This window comes from Oncorhynchus keta, chromosome 7, assembly GCF_023373465.1.
Source record: "Oncorhynchus keta strain PuntledgeMale-10-30-2019 chromosome 7, Oket_V2, whole genome shotgun sequence".
Taxonomy (NCBI): Eukaryota; Metazoa; Chordata; class Actinopteri; order Salmoniformes; family Salmonidae; genus Oncorhynchus; species Oncorhynchus keta.
In genome coordinates this window covers 6,427,384-6,442,513 of record NC_068427.1, presented here as the reverse complement: position 1 = coordinate 6,442,513, position 15,130 = coordinate 6,427,384, and the positions used below count along the sequence as shown (strand labels likewise).

General features: G+C 41.0%; 1 protein-coding gene across 6 annotated transcripts in view; it reads right to left on the bottom strand.

The window, feature by feature from the left end:
* Positions 1-1,386: 1,386 nt before the first annotated feature.
* Positions 1,387-15,130, bottom strand: part of lmo7a (LIM domain 7a) — a 128,511-nt gene continuing 114,767 nt past the window's right edge. For 4 of the 6 annotated variants that reach the window (XM_052521874.1, XM_052521875.1, XM_052521879.1 and 1 more), the window contains 8 exons: positions 12,137-12,193; positions 9,988-10,043; positions 8,073-8,231; positions 7,591-7,777; positions 6,896-7,180; positions 3,350-3,458; positions 2,446-2,548; positions 1,387-2,202 (listed from right to left, as the gene is read on the bottom strand). In XM_052521874.1, coding sequence (XP_052377834.1) covers positions 2,180-2,202; positions 2,446-2,548; positions 3,350-3,458; positions 6,896-7,180; positions 7,591-7,777; positions 8,073-8,231; positions 9,988-10,043; positions 12,137-12,193 — 979 coding nt within the window. In that variant the 3' untranslated portion in view covers positions 1,387-2,179. The remainder of the gene's footprint in view (positions 2,203-2,445; positions 2,549-3,349; positions 3,459-6,895; positions 7,181-7,590; positions 7,778-8,072; positions 8,232-9,987; positions 10,044-12,136; positions 12,194-15,130) is intronic. The other 2 variants (XM_052521877.1, XM_052521880.1) reach the window with 2 other exon arrangements.

Genomic DNA, 15,130 nt, shown 5'->3' with positions numbered 1-15,130 from the left:
AATAAATAATTCTCTCTACTATTATTCTGACATTTCACACTCTTAAAATAAAGTGGTGATCCTAACTGACCTAAGACAGGGCATTTTTACTAGGACTAAATGTCAGGATTTGTGAAAAACTGAGTTTAAATGAATTTGGCTAAGGTGTATGTAAACTTCCGACTTCAACTGTACATGTAGATATGGTTAAAGTGACTATGCATATCTGATAAACAGAGAGTAGCAGCAGGGTAAAAAGAGGGGTGGGGGGGGGGCACACAATGCAAATCGTCCGGTTAGCCATTTGAATACCTGTTCACAAGTCTTATGGCTTGGGGGTAAAAACTGTCCGGTACCGCTTGATATGCAGTAATAGAGAGAACAGTCTATGACTTGGTTGGCCATTTGTCATTGTTGTTAATTTTCTTAGGTTGTCTGCTTGACATTTTTTGATTTGATAGGGAAGCTGAGAGGGCAAATATACTGTTTAGGTTTTCTACTGCCAAGTTTAGACCACTATCAGTGAACATTTTGTCAAGGAAATTGTCTAGAAGGGATTGAATTTGTTGTTGCCTAAATGTTTTTTGGTAGATTTCCACACTACTCTCTTTCCATCTATAGCATTTCTTTATAGTATTCAGCTCCTTTGGCTTTGATGCTTCATGATTGAGCAACGCTCAGTTCAAGTAGAGTGTGATTTTGCGTCCTTCAGGTTCCTGGCAAAAGTTGGGATTGCTGCCTTGTAGAGGTGGACGTGGTCGTAGGCTGTTCACGTGTAGGGTGGAGTGGTGGGCCATGTAGACTTTAGGTTTCGAGTCTCTCTCTCTCTCTCTCTCCAATTTCTTGGGCTTTATTGGCATGGGAAACATATGTTTACATTGTCAAAGCAAGTGAAATAAACAAACAGTAAACATTACTCACAACAGCATCAAACTAAAAATTCCTCTCAATTGTCAAATTATTTGCAAATAGTTAAAGTACAAAAGGGTAATAAATAAACAAATATGGGTTGTATATGGTAAGGTATTTGTTCTTCACTGGTTGTTGCACTTTTCTTGTGGCAACAGGTCCTCTCAACCCTGCTCACCAACTCATTGAATGAGAGAGAACAGGGAAGACAGACAGATAGCGATTTGTGCTTTTTGAGGTCGGTTCAATTTGTACAAAATAATCACGTTTTCAGGCTTGATCTGATTCATCACTATAGAAACTGAGAAGTGATCTCAGAAAAATCTACGAAATGGAATTTAATTCATTGAAATATCGGTCAATTAGTTGTTTAAAAACTTGAGATTTTTAACAATGAGATTTTGGATAATCACTCAGCACTAAGAGACAGCAAAAGACTGTCATAATGATTATGGTACAAAATACAGTTACCTTCTATTAAAAAAGACAAAGTCCGAGTCTGGATCACAATTTTTATTTACAAATGTTATTGAACAACATTTGCCTCAATCCCATATATTATATATTGTTTCTCTGGCAAAAATTATCTTAACATCTCAAATGTATAAGATTCATTCTATTAATGAGAAAGAACAACAACTCCCCAATAATTGCTCACTCTCTGTAACCAACCATGCCATTGTTTTAAATATCTTTTGAATCCATTTAATCTAAATAATCTTCCCACCATCACAAACAAAAAAGGCACAGACGAAAAGGAGCCCCAAAGGAGAAGAAAACGCAGGCTTCCCTTGGCCGAGCACAAAAACTTTCTGAAATATGAAGGAATCAGGATCAATAACCTTATGGACAACACCAACATCAATTTCCAGTATTGTTTCCAGCTAGCGTTGCAAAATTCCCCAAACCCTCCATCTGGAATTTCTGAAAAACCTGGGAACTTTTAGAAAGTTTTCAGAATTTTCCAAACCTACTTCCAGGTAAAACTCTCAAACTTACAGGTGCATGCACATCCCTCAAAATTTGTACAAGCAATTGGTAATAATAATAATACTTTGAGATAAACATGTTAACTTTTTTTTGTCAATCTCACCCTCTCATGGATACAGTAATAAGAAGTAATAAGATAGTAGTTCATTGAAGAATAAGGGCTTTTTGCAGAATCACAATACTCATTAATACATCTAAACTTGTCATCTAGCAAAGTGTTACGTCTTGTTGTCGTGATTGCAGTGTTCATGGGTTGTTGTCAGGAATGGTCTCTTCCTGAATCTGCTGTAGTACAGCGATGTCACATGGAGGTTGGCTGTCCAGCTAGAGGGGAAAGAAGATAGAGGTTATAACACTAAATCAAATGATAGTATTTCGATAACACAAACACAGCATATCACTAAATGACAAGGCACAACTAAACATAATATAACTGACACAACAGAACACATAGTAACAAGAACCTTGTTACTATTGGTGATACTGGTCAAATGTGACTATGGAGTTTTAGAATCTAGTTGCCGCACTTTTCAACTGGTACCCAGCTGAAGTCAAAGTCAAACTCACTTTTGAATCGCGTGTAGCAAGTGTTACAGTAGAGCTGTCGGCTCCGTATTCTGACCTCAGCTCCGGCCTCCGATCCTCCCAGGTCGGACTTGCAGTCAATGCACTGGAAGGTAGGGAGAGAGGGAAATGGTCATTGAGGGCTAGGCCAGATCCCTCACTCTCAGATGGGGAGCTGAGAGGACAGTTGCCCTCTGGAGGAAAGATGAGTTGCATAGACACAAAAGGAGCAGCCAATGGGAGAGCAGTAAGACATATACCTGCGGAGCCACAGCCAGATAGACAGAGCCAATGAGAAACACCTGACACTTGACTGACAGCCAGACCATTGAGATTAGTGAAACTGACAGTTCAAACCCAAGCATACATGTAGGGACTTTTGGAAGCTTGTGATGTCAGAAGCCCCAGGATGAATTAATAAAAATAAAGTGTGTTGGTGTTAGGAAATAGTAAGGTAAAGGATTGATTAGTGTGGTTTAGAACAAATGCAGTCAGATTTCATGACACATTCAGAAAACCATGAAAACAATGTGCCATTACTGTTTGCCATTTCTGTAGCATGTCATATAGCTTAGGGAGTTTGGAAGATAGTGTATTTTTCAAATAACTGAAAAGTTAGTGGAAACATTACTCCAGTCAATATCATTGGAAGTTACTATCCCTTTTGGACTTCTGTTTCCTTGGTTTTGTATGTGCCGTTATACGGGATCAGGTCAGATTGTGACCCCTTCATGCTTTTTGGGTTAGTAAGACATTGATCAGGGTCATGGTATCCATATTAGGAAATCATCATTCTGTTGATTAGGTTAGTACTGAGATGACAAGATAGGTTTAGTCTCTGTAATGGATCAATCACGACCTCAGTCTCCAGTTCAGGGAGGTCTGGTCTTGAACTTTGAACTCTCACCTTGAAACAGGTCAAATGATAACAGAGTCCCAGGGACTCGATGATCATGGCGGCTCCCTTGCCCAGGACCGTGTCACAGAACGTACAGACTTTCTTGCCACTCACTGACCTGAGATTACAGATCGCAGAACCGTGACTAGACTGGAGAACCCAGAACACACACACAGACTGGATAACCGAGATTACATTTACATTTTAGTCATTTAGCAGATGCTCTTATCCAGACCTTGCTCAAGGACACATACAGATTTTTCACCTAGTCAGCTCAGGGATTTGAACCAGCGACCTTTTGGTTACTGGCCTAAACGCAAGGCTACCTGCAGCTCCAATACACATGCCCACCAACCAACCCACACACATGTTCAGGAAGAGGAATTGGGTCAAATGTCATAATTATTTATATGTTTTATTTAACCTTTATTTAAAAAGGTAGGCTAGTTGAGAAAAAGTTCTCATTTACAACTGCGACCTGGCCAAGATAAAGCATAGCAGTGTGACAAAAACAACATTACAGAGTTTCACATAAAAAAAACTAACAGTGAATAACACAATAGAAAAATCTATGTACAGAGTGGGCAAATATAGAAGATTAGGGAGGTAAGGCAATAAATAGGCCATAGAGGGGAAATAATTATAAACTCAGCAAAAAAAGAAACGTTCCTTTTTCAGGACTCTGTCATTCAAAGATAATTTGTAAAAATCCAAATAACTTCACCGATATTAAATGTAAAGGGTTTAAACAATGTTTCCCATGCTTGTTCAATGAACCAAAAACAATGAATGAACATGCACCTGTGGAACGGTCATTAAGACACTAACTGCTTACAGACGGTAGGCAATGAAGGCCACAGTTATGAAAACAAAGACCCCCCCAAAAATTCTGGTTCATCCTTGGGAGAAACGCCTGAAGGTACCACGTTCATCTATACAAACAATAGTACGCAAGTATAACACCATGGGACCATGCAGCCATCATACTACTCAGAAAGTAGACGCGTTCTGTCTTCTAGAGAGGAACGTACTTTGATGCAAAAGTGCAAATCAGGCCTCCCGGGTGGGAGATTCTGGGTTCGAGCCCAGGCTCTGTCACAGCCGGCCGCAAGCGGGAGGTCCATGGGGCGACACACAATTGGTCTAGCGTCGTCCAGGTTAGGGAGGGTTTGGCAGGTAGGGATATCCTTGTCTCATCGCGCACTAGCGACTCCTGTGGTGGGCCGGGCGCATTGCACGCTGACCAGGTCGCTCGGTGCAAGTTGTTTCCTCCGACACATTGGTGCGGCTAGCTTCCGGGTTGGATGCGCGCTGTGTTAAGAAGCAGTGTGGCTTGGTTCGGTTGTGTTTCGGGGGACGCATGACTTTCAACCTTCGTCTCTCCCGAGCCCGTACGGGAGTTGTAGCGATGAGACAAGATAGTAGCTACTAAAAACAATTGGATACCACGAAATTGGGGAGAAAAAGGGGTAAAAATTCAAACAAAAAAAGTGCAAATCAATCCCAGAACGACTGCAAAGGACCTTGTGAAGATGCTGGAGGAAACGGGTAAAAATGTATCTTTTCCACAGTAAAACGAGTCCTATATCGACATAACCTGAAAGGCCGGAAGAAGCCACTGCTCCAAAACCGCCATAAAAAAGCCAGACTACGGTTTGCAACTGCACATGGGGACAAAGATCATATTTTTTGGAGAAATGTCCTCTGGTCTGATGAAACAAAAATAGAAGTGTTTGGTCATAATGACCATTATTATGTTTGGTGGAAAAAAGGGGGAGACTTGCAAGATGAAGAACACCATCCCAACCGTGAAGCACGGGGTTGCCAGCATCATGTTGTGGGGGTGCTTTGCTGCAGGAGGGACTGGTGCACTTCACAAAATAGATGGCTTCATGAGGTAGGAAAATTATGTGGATATATTGAAGCAACATCTCAAGACATCAGTCAGGAAGTTAAAGCTTGGTCACAAATGGGTCTTCCAAATGGACAATGACCCCAAGCATACTTCCAAAGTTGTGGCAAAATGGCTTAAGGACAACAAAGTCAAGGTACTGGAGTGGCCATCACAAAGCCCTGACATCCATCCTATAGAAAATTTGTGGGCAGAACTGAAAAGGCGTGTGCGAGCAAGGAGGCATACAAACCTGACTCAGTTACACCAGCTCTGTCAGGAGGAATGGGCCAAAATTCAACTTATTATGGGAAGCTTGTGGAAGGCTACCCAAAACGTTTGACCCAAGTTAAACAATTTAAAGGCAATGGTACCAAATACTAATTGAGTGTATGTAAACTTCTGATACAATCCAATATCAATAGATTCTCTCTACTATTATTCTGACACTTCACTTTCTTAAAATAAAGTGGTGATCCTAACTGACCTAAGACAGGGGATTTCTACTAGAATTTAATGTCAGGAATTGTCAAAAACTGAGTTTAAATATATTTGGCTAAGGTATTTGTAAACTTCTGAATTCAACTGTATATTTAATCAATATTAGAATAAGGCTGTAATGTAACAACATGTGGAAAAGGTCAAGGGGTCTGAATACTTTCCGAAGGCGCAGTATAATATTATATTGGTCACAAAATGTTTGTTATTATAATTTTAATTGAAAAACTAAGCCTTGAATCAGGTGTACGTTTTGTGTATTAATTCATAAACCATGTGCCATGGAATCGGTACATCGAAAATCTCCAACTATTTTGTAACCTGTATGGCGCACTTGTCATTTTTTTTGTCCTTAAGAGAAACTGGTATAACTTTTTATTTATTACAATTTTCTTTAACCGATTTTGGTCTTGAATGCAGGGCCGACAGACAAGTTCCTTACCTCTTATCCCTCTTACACTTGCCTCATCTCGTTTTGTAGTAATGCTGTAATCAGTTGGTTGTAATTTTGGATAGAGCAGACATTTGCATACATTTTTTCACAAAACTTTGCATAAAAATGTATTGCCGTGAGATAATTTCTTTTGGGATATGAATACAGAGTATGTCCAGTTCAGTCAGACCATTTTATTGGTAAACTACACGATACTGTAAAAGTTGTATTTTTTTGCGATCCAATATGTAATAATTTGGTTGTAATCAGGTTAGAAAAATTATTGAGCTCCTCTACGAGGCTGTGCAGGGATCCAAATTGCAGATTTAAAAGAAAACAGGAATCGTCAAGGTACAATGACACCTTTGTTTTTAAGCCCTGGATTTCTAAACCCTTGATATTACTGTTGGATCTGATGTTAACAGCTAACATTTTGATGGCCATAATAAATAGATATGCCGATAGCGGACAACCTTGTTTTACTCCTCTTGACAATTTAATACTTTCTGAGAAGTAGTCATTATTTACTATTTTACACCTGGAGTTACTTTCATAACTTTAAGCCATTGTATAAGAGATTCTCGAAAATTGGTGTTACCCGTTAACCCCAGATCTAGAATCAGACTTTTATTTCCAATATCTGACACTGTATCAGTGATTGAGAGCAAATCTACCTACTCAGTTATTTTGTTAAGCAGTATTCTGCCTTGCGATTGGACATTGGATGTTTTACCTGCTGCGTTGCTGCGATGATGGGCGTGAATCGATTTCGAGGCCAGAAGGAGGAGTGGGGGAGGGAGATGGCGATGGCGAGCATTGGGACCGGGAAGACGGGTTGCTCCCCCCGGCCCCTCTGAGGGAGCTCATGGAGAGGGAGGAGGGCAGGGTGGCTGAGCCGGGACGACCACCGACCCCTCTGCCGCTGTTGCCACCACCGCCACCACCGATGGACGAGGTTGACCACGATGAGCGCCAAGAAGAGCGGGGCGCAGTGTCCAGGTTGTCCAGAGACTCACCTCTGAAATGTTGAACACATTAGTGGATGTTAGTGGGTTAGCGTAAGCACCCAAATATCGTGAATAGCACAGGCCAACATGTTTCTTACTTAGCCAACTATTTTGATATTGACTCCTCTGAAAACATAAAACAGACCGGCATCCAAGGCTCGAGCCCAAAACTTTAAAGTAACTAAAAAAAATTTTACTCCATTTTTTATTGTCGGTTATATAGAAGATGTTTCAGAGTCATGTGGCGCTATCCTAATACGGACAGCGTAACATAGGCCAGTGGAGCCCCAGCTAGAGTATACCTTCTGATAGGGTTAATTAAGCCAGCCTGACTGGCCCCATCTATCATTCAACACACACAGTGTACTGTACTGATCCACCACCCCCACACCCCCAGGCCAGAGGAGCCACTGTCGAGCACCTGCAGATGAGGCTGGCAGTGGGGTCCTTGCTGGTGGTATTTCCCTGGCGGATCCAGCTGTTGTCTGTGGTCAGTTGGGTCTTCTTCTTCATCTCCTGCAGGATCTGCTGCCTCTCTAGCTCTGCCTGGGACTGGCTCTGCTGGCCATTCCTCCACGATGCCTCGTCCAGCCCACCGCTGCTAGTCACTGTGGACCAATGACAGAGGAGAGGAGAGGGAGTCAGTAAATAAAGACGAGAGCCAATGGGAGAGGAAGGAGTCAGGAGATGAGAGCTTATGATTTATCCATCGATCAGGAATCAAACAATCAGGAAACAACAATACGACCAGTGATTCATGATCAAGACAGTTTGTAAAATCTGGAAGTGCATGCCAAACGCGATTAATCGCCTGAGCTGGGTTGCTTAATTGATTGGGTCCGACATTGATTAGACAGGAGTGGTCAGGAGCGGTCGAGGAACGGCAGAGTCCGTGAACCACACCTCTTTCTGGCTCTCTGTATCGCATGGCATTCAGGATGTTTCTCCTCTCCAACTCCAGCTCGGACGCGGCCTGGAGACTCTGGGCCTTTTTGTCTGCTTTACGTCTCAACTCCTCCTCCAGTAACTTCTGGGCCATGCCCCCCGAGCGGCCATACCAGCCTGGGCACAGTGTGTTCACACTCACTGACACAGTGGCACAGACACAAACCACTAGCTTTGCTAAAAGTGTCTGGCTACAGCCTCTACAGATACAGATGACACTCACTGACTTCTATTCATAGAGTCGCATCGTTGCCTTTGTGATGAACATTCTACACACTGCAGCCATATTGTAGGTTTGATGAAAACGCGCTTTCGTTAGACAATACATTTTACCATGACAAATATGGTTCTTCATGTTCAGTGTGGTCTTTCTAACATATCATTAACATTACATCCAAAAAGTCAGATTTTGTAACCTAATACAATATTAAGCACAGAGCTCTGTTGAACGTGCAACAAGTTGCAAAAAGCCAAATGAACACAAACTGAATACATTTAAAAGGCTTTGAAAATAAAAAGCTTGCAGTACGCTCAGTGGGGCAATCTTCTGAAAATAACAGGAATTTCGCATTAAGCTTACACATAACTACCTATGTTACCTCTATGGTTTTAAGTCCTTCCGGATTCGATAAGAAAGATGACTAGTTAAAAGGTGAGCCTGTCAGTTAGCCTTAATTCTTGCACAGCATCCAGCCTAGCTGACACAATTCTTTCCCCTCTGGCCTCCTTTAAATCACCCTAATTTTGGCCATCCTACAAGGGTAAAAATTCCAATAACTTTTGAATGGATTATGATAGAGACATGAGGTTTGGACCATTGGTTTTCTTAGAGGAGTATCTGCACAATTATATTATTTACCCATTGTTCAAAAGATCTGTTTTTGATTGGACAACATACATATTGGTGACCGACTGATGACTGATGCCCAGTCATTCTGAATGGAGGCTAATGACTGTTTCATCTAAATTATACTATAGTGATATTGCTCAAGTAGGCAAAAAATTAGTAGGACACAACTTTATTTTCTAATTTACTTTAGAGAGATGGCAATGTTGCCATTTGCTAGCACAGTTTGTAAAAAAAATAGCTAGCAATGCTAATGCTATCTAGCAAAAATGCAGTGCTGTCCCCTCAATCTTAGCTAGCTAAAGTTATACTGCACCTAAAGTCAATCTGGTGATATAAAAAGAATGACAAGACGTTCCTACTAATTATTTTCCTCCTTTTGAAATGTCATTGTGTTTCTAAGCTTCTATAACGCACTTGATTAAATCTTCATCAGCACCCATTGAGAACGTTCAAGAGAACGAACGTTCAACACAATGAAAGAGTGCAACCCATGAATTGCCAAGCGCACGCTACACACACACCACACACACACACACACACACGCACACACACACACACACACACACACACACACACACACACACACACACACACACACACACACACACACACACACACACACACACACACACACGCACACACGCTACACACACTACACACACACACACACACACACACACACACACACACACACACACACACACACACACACACACACACACACACACACACACACACACACACACACACACACACACACACACACACACACACACACACACACACACACACACACACCCCGCACACACACACACACACACACACACACACACACACACACACACACACACACACACACACACACACACACACACACGACACCACCCTTGCTAATGTGAGCAGCTAAATAATGTGTGGTTCAACTTCCACCGAAGGTGATCCATGCCTCCTGTCAAGAAGGATGAATGAATATTGATGAAGACATAAATAATAATACATTAATAATAATTATTCCCCACTGACTTTTAGTCTCTGGTTTCTCCACGTCATCTAGCTCTGGAGTAGATTTGGATTTTGCCCTGCAAGACACAAAAAAACACATAATTTGCAAATAATCAGTAATATTAATTATCTCTCAAATCAATGTACACTGGAAAACAGATTAATTTGTACAGATTAAATGGTACCCTATTCCCTACATACTGTAGTGCACTACATTTGACAGGGTTCATTTGGCTCTGGTCAAAAGTAGTGCACTGTAGGGGATAGGGTACCATTTGGGATGCTTCCTTGGAGTGAAATACTGTTTACATGCTCAGGTGTGCTTGAATACAGGAAGGTAATAACATGTATTTTCAAATACGTACAGTCCAATATATTGTATCCGGCTGGAGCAGCCTACTATGTACTTTTAATGATCAAATCAGAGAATTAGATATACTGTGAGCGATGGCTATGGGGCACATTATGAAACATGGAATAGACTGGGAGATGTAGTGGCCTATATTGGAAATAGACTGCCAATTAAGACAGGTTAACGCCCAGGTTAACACATGGGGACATGGTTAAGTATTGACTCTTAGAATATACTGTATTAGTTATAGGCTGACCCATGCCTTGTACTTGCTAGTAAGGGAACGCTCAAATTTTCAGAACTGGGACCCGGAGAAAAATGTGGGAAGGCCATGTTTTTTCATTTTCAGTCAGTCAGAGGGTTTACAATTTTTTTTTTATTGTCCAGGGGAGGGTCAAGTAATTTGTAATCGATTACATTTCAATATTGGTCAATGTTGCCCTTCATCCCTGATTTTTTTGGTGAACGCGCAATATCAGGTGCGCCTGTGGTCTCAATCAAATGATCCATAGCATACATGGGGCGGCAGGTAGCCTAGTGGTTAGAGCGTTGAGCCAGTAACTGAAAGGTTGCTAGATTGAATCCCTGAGCTGACAAAGTAAAACTCTTTTCATTCTGCCCCTGAACAAGGCAGCTAACCCACTGTTCCTAGGCTGTCATTGTAAATAACAATTTGTTCTTAACTGACTTGTTAAATAAAGGTTAAAAAAATGAAATAGTAATACAGATATACTATAGGCTATTGTAATTATTTACCTCCTCATGCCTTTTGCACACAATGTATATAGACTCTTTTTTATTTTTTCGACTGTGTTATTGACTTGTTTATTGTTTACTCCATGTGTAACTCTGTGTTGTTGTCTGTTCACACTGCTATGTTTTATCTTGGCCAGGTCGCAGTTGTAAATGAGAACTTGTTCTCAACTAGCCTACCTGGTTAAATAAAGGTGAAATAAAATTAGATACAAATAAGCCTGGACAATAAGAAATACATGCTTGAGAAGCACAGCACAAAGTTATATTTTTAAGAAAATGTACTTCCTTCCCGAGTTTTTGCACTGCTGGTGTAAATAAAATGAGGCTACATTGCATGCACACTGTAGTGGATCGGCTATCCCAAACATGAGCTCTGACTGGCCTGCTCTGGCTGATGTAAAACATTTTGTGCTGTGTAGCCTACAGTGGCACTTCAGGAGTAACAATCGATCGGAGATGGACAGCGCTCATGTGTGCTGAAAGTAGGCTAAACTCGAGAAGACCACATTTAATTTAAACTATTTTCATTTTAATTTGACTAACACCAATAGGGCTTTGTGTTGGAGCCTATTTCTTTCTATTTAAGAAACAAGGAGGTAGGCCTACCTGTTAAACAAATGAAATGATAGGCTACTATACATGATTTGTCACCCAATTCCTTCTTGGTCGATTCATAACATCTCTGCGCATTACTAGTGGCAGGGTAGGCTAAATACATACAACAGAATAGGCCTAATTAAAAGAATGGTGATAAAGGAACCGAAATATGCTGGGCAGAGCATTCCCAGAGCTCATGCTTGAGTGGCACCAGAGTGAATTTGGAGATGGAGAGTGGGTCTTTTTTTGGAGTGTTGACCCACTGCGCCAAATTAAGCACGTGCGACGCCCCAATCCACTCAGCTCACATGCTCTGGTGTTGCACAAAAAAAATATTATGCTCGTCTATGCTCGTCTCCATGTAAAATGACGTAGAATTGCATGAAATGTGTTTATAAAAGGCTAGGTCTGACTCACACACACTCAACGGATGTCTAGGCTGGACCTTGGCATACACACACTGACCTGTCTGCCATTGATATCTCAGGCTGGACCTTGGCATAGCCACAGGAGTCCCCCACCCTGCCATCCAGCAGAGAAAGGGTTACGGGGTTACAGCAGTAGCAGAGAGAATATAGATACGGGATAAGGGGATACAGACAGAAACAGAGAGAGGGTTACGGGTACAGAGACAGACCGATATGGACAGATGGACAAATAGAGAGGACAAAACACAGGAAGACCATTAGTGGGAGTTTGAGGTTACTACTCAATGTAAAGTAGACAACAGTGCAGGCAAAAAAAATGTTATTGATGCAATGATAATGTTTACAAATAGCCTTCGAAGCTTAAAGCACAGATATAACACACACAAATCTTAAAGCCTTAAAAGCACTAAAATAATTTCTGTAATGACAAAAGTCAAGATCGACAGGCTAGAATAAAAAATATACACTATATATACAAAAGTATGTGGACACCCCTTCAAATTAGTAAATTCAGCTATTTCAGCCACACCCGTTGCTGGCAGGTGTATGAAATTGAGCACAAAGCCATGCGATATCCATCAACAAACATTGACAGTAGCATGGACTTACTGAAGAGCTCAGTGACTTTCAAAGTGGCACCGTCATAGGATGCCACCTTTCCAACAAGTCAGTTGGTCAAATCTCTGCCTGGTTAGAGCTGCCCCGGTCAACTGTAAGTGCTGTTATTGTTAAGTGGAAACGTCTAGGAGCAACAGAAATGGTTTGTTGAGATCGGTGTGGAAGAACTTGACTGGCAAGCACAGAGCCCTGACCTCAACCCCATCAAACACCTTTGGGATGAATTGGAATACGACTGCGAGCCAGGCCTAACCGCCCAACATAAGTGCCCATGGCTGAATGGAAGCAAGTCTCTTCAGCAATGTTCCAACGTCTAGTGAAAAGCCTTCCCAGAAGAGTGGAGGCTGTTATAGCAGCAAAAGGGGGACCAACTCCATATTAATGCCCATGATTTGGAATGAGATGTTCGACGAGCAGGTGTCCACATACTTTTGGTCACGTAGTGTATAATAAATGTAAATAAAACCTTGGCTCTATAAGAAGGTAACTAGCATAAGGCAGAGGCACTAGATCCTCAAACATTTGAAACCATGATACAATGAAGCCATTGAGCAGAATCAAGTAAAATTATATATATTTTGCAGTTGCTATAGTATACATTATTGTTGATAGCTTTGCCTTCATTTTCCTTATTTTTCTCTTTTTATTTTATATTCTAATCCTTACATTTAGTTTAAAACATGTAAGACGATGGAAATGGTATTTTGTTTCTTTTGATATTTTTTGGTATTTATTTATTAGTGTACTTGCTTCAGCAAGACCACTACTGTTATCTGGCATACTTCTCTTTATTAGTGTGCTTGCTGAAAGTATTTAACTCAGCTTAAACTCTAGATTTGCCAATTTATCCTTCTTCCACTACCATAAACATATTTATACTGAACAAAAATAAAATGCAACATGTAAAGTGAACAAAAGATCCCAGAAATGTTCCATATGCACAAAAAACTGTTGTCTCTCTAATTTTGTGCACAAATTTGTTTTGAATCCATCCACCTGACAGGTGTGGCATATCGACAAGATGATTAAACAGCAAGGTCATTACACAGGTGCACCTTGTGCTGGGGACAACACCACTCTAAAATGTGCAGTTTTGCTAGACAACACAATGCCAACAGATGTCTCAAATATTGAGGGAGCATGCACTTGGCATGCTGACCACACAAACTGTCAGAAACCGTCTCAGGGAAACTCATCTGGGTGTCTGTCGTCCTCAGGGTCTTGACCTGACTACAGTTTGGCATTGTAACTGACTTCAGTGAGCAAATGCTCACCTTCGACGAAGGAGAAGTGTGTTTACATTTACATTTACATCTCAGTTTCAACTGTACCAGGCAGATGGCAAACAGCGTGTATGGCGTCGTGTAGGTGAGCGGTTTGCTTATGTCAATGTTGTTGTGAACAGTGCCCCATAGTGGCGGTGGGTTTATGGTATGGCAGGCATAAGTTAAGGAAAACTAATACAATTGCATTTGACTAAATACTAGATACTGTGACAAGATCTTGAGGCCCATTGTCGTGCCATTCATCCGCCGCCGTCACCTCATGTTTCAGCATGATAATGCACGGCCCAATGTTGCAAAGAAAATTGGAAGCTGAAAATGGCCCAATTCTTCGATGGCCTGCATACTCAACAGACCCATTGAGCATGTTTGGATCGACATGTACGACAGCGTGTTCCAGTTCCCACCAATATCCAGCAACTTCACAGAGCCATTGAAAAGGACTGGGACAACATTATACCGGCCACAATCAACAGCCTGATTAACTCAATGCGAAGGAGCTGTGTCACGCTGCATGAGGCAAATGGTGGTCACACCAGAGATGGACTGGTTTTCTGATCCACTCCACCTACTTTATTCTTTTTTTAAATGTATCTGTGACCAATAGATACAGATCTGTATTCCCAGTCATGTGAAATCCATTGATTAGGGCCTAATGAAGTGATTTCAATTGACTGATTTTCTTATATGAACTGTAAAATCTTTGAAATGATTGTATGTTGCGTTTATATTTTTGTTCAGTGTGTATTTGGACTGCACGCAAATATTCTTCAAGAAATTAACTGGGTGGGATGGGAAGGAGGATTTATGGAAAAGAAAAAGATGATATTATTGCAATTGTCTATCATTGTAAACATCTAAACTAAAAAAATCTGGGTGAAAATAAAAAATAATTCCTGTTATGAAGATCAAAATTTTAAAAAACATTAAAATGGAAAGTGGACCATCATCTAAAAGTTGCTTTGTTCATCTACCTAATCAATTTGAGATACTTTAGGATAATTTGGGCATGATGTACAATATAGGTACCATGACATGCATTGGATTTGTGCCATAAATGCTGAAACGTTAGCAGTGCCAGGGAAACTAAACCAAAGCATAGATTGCTGTGATACCTTGTCTATAGACTG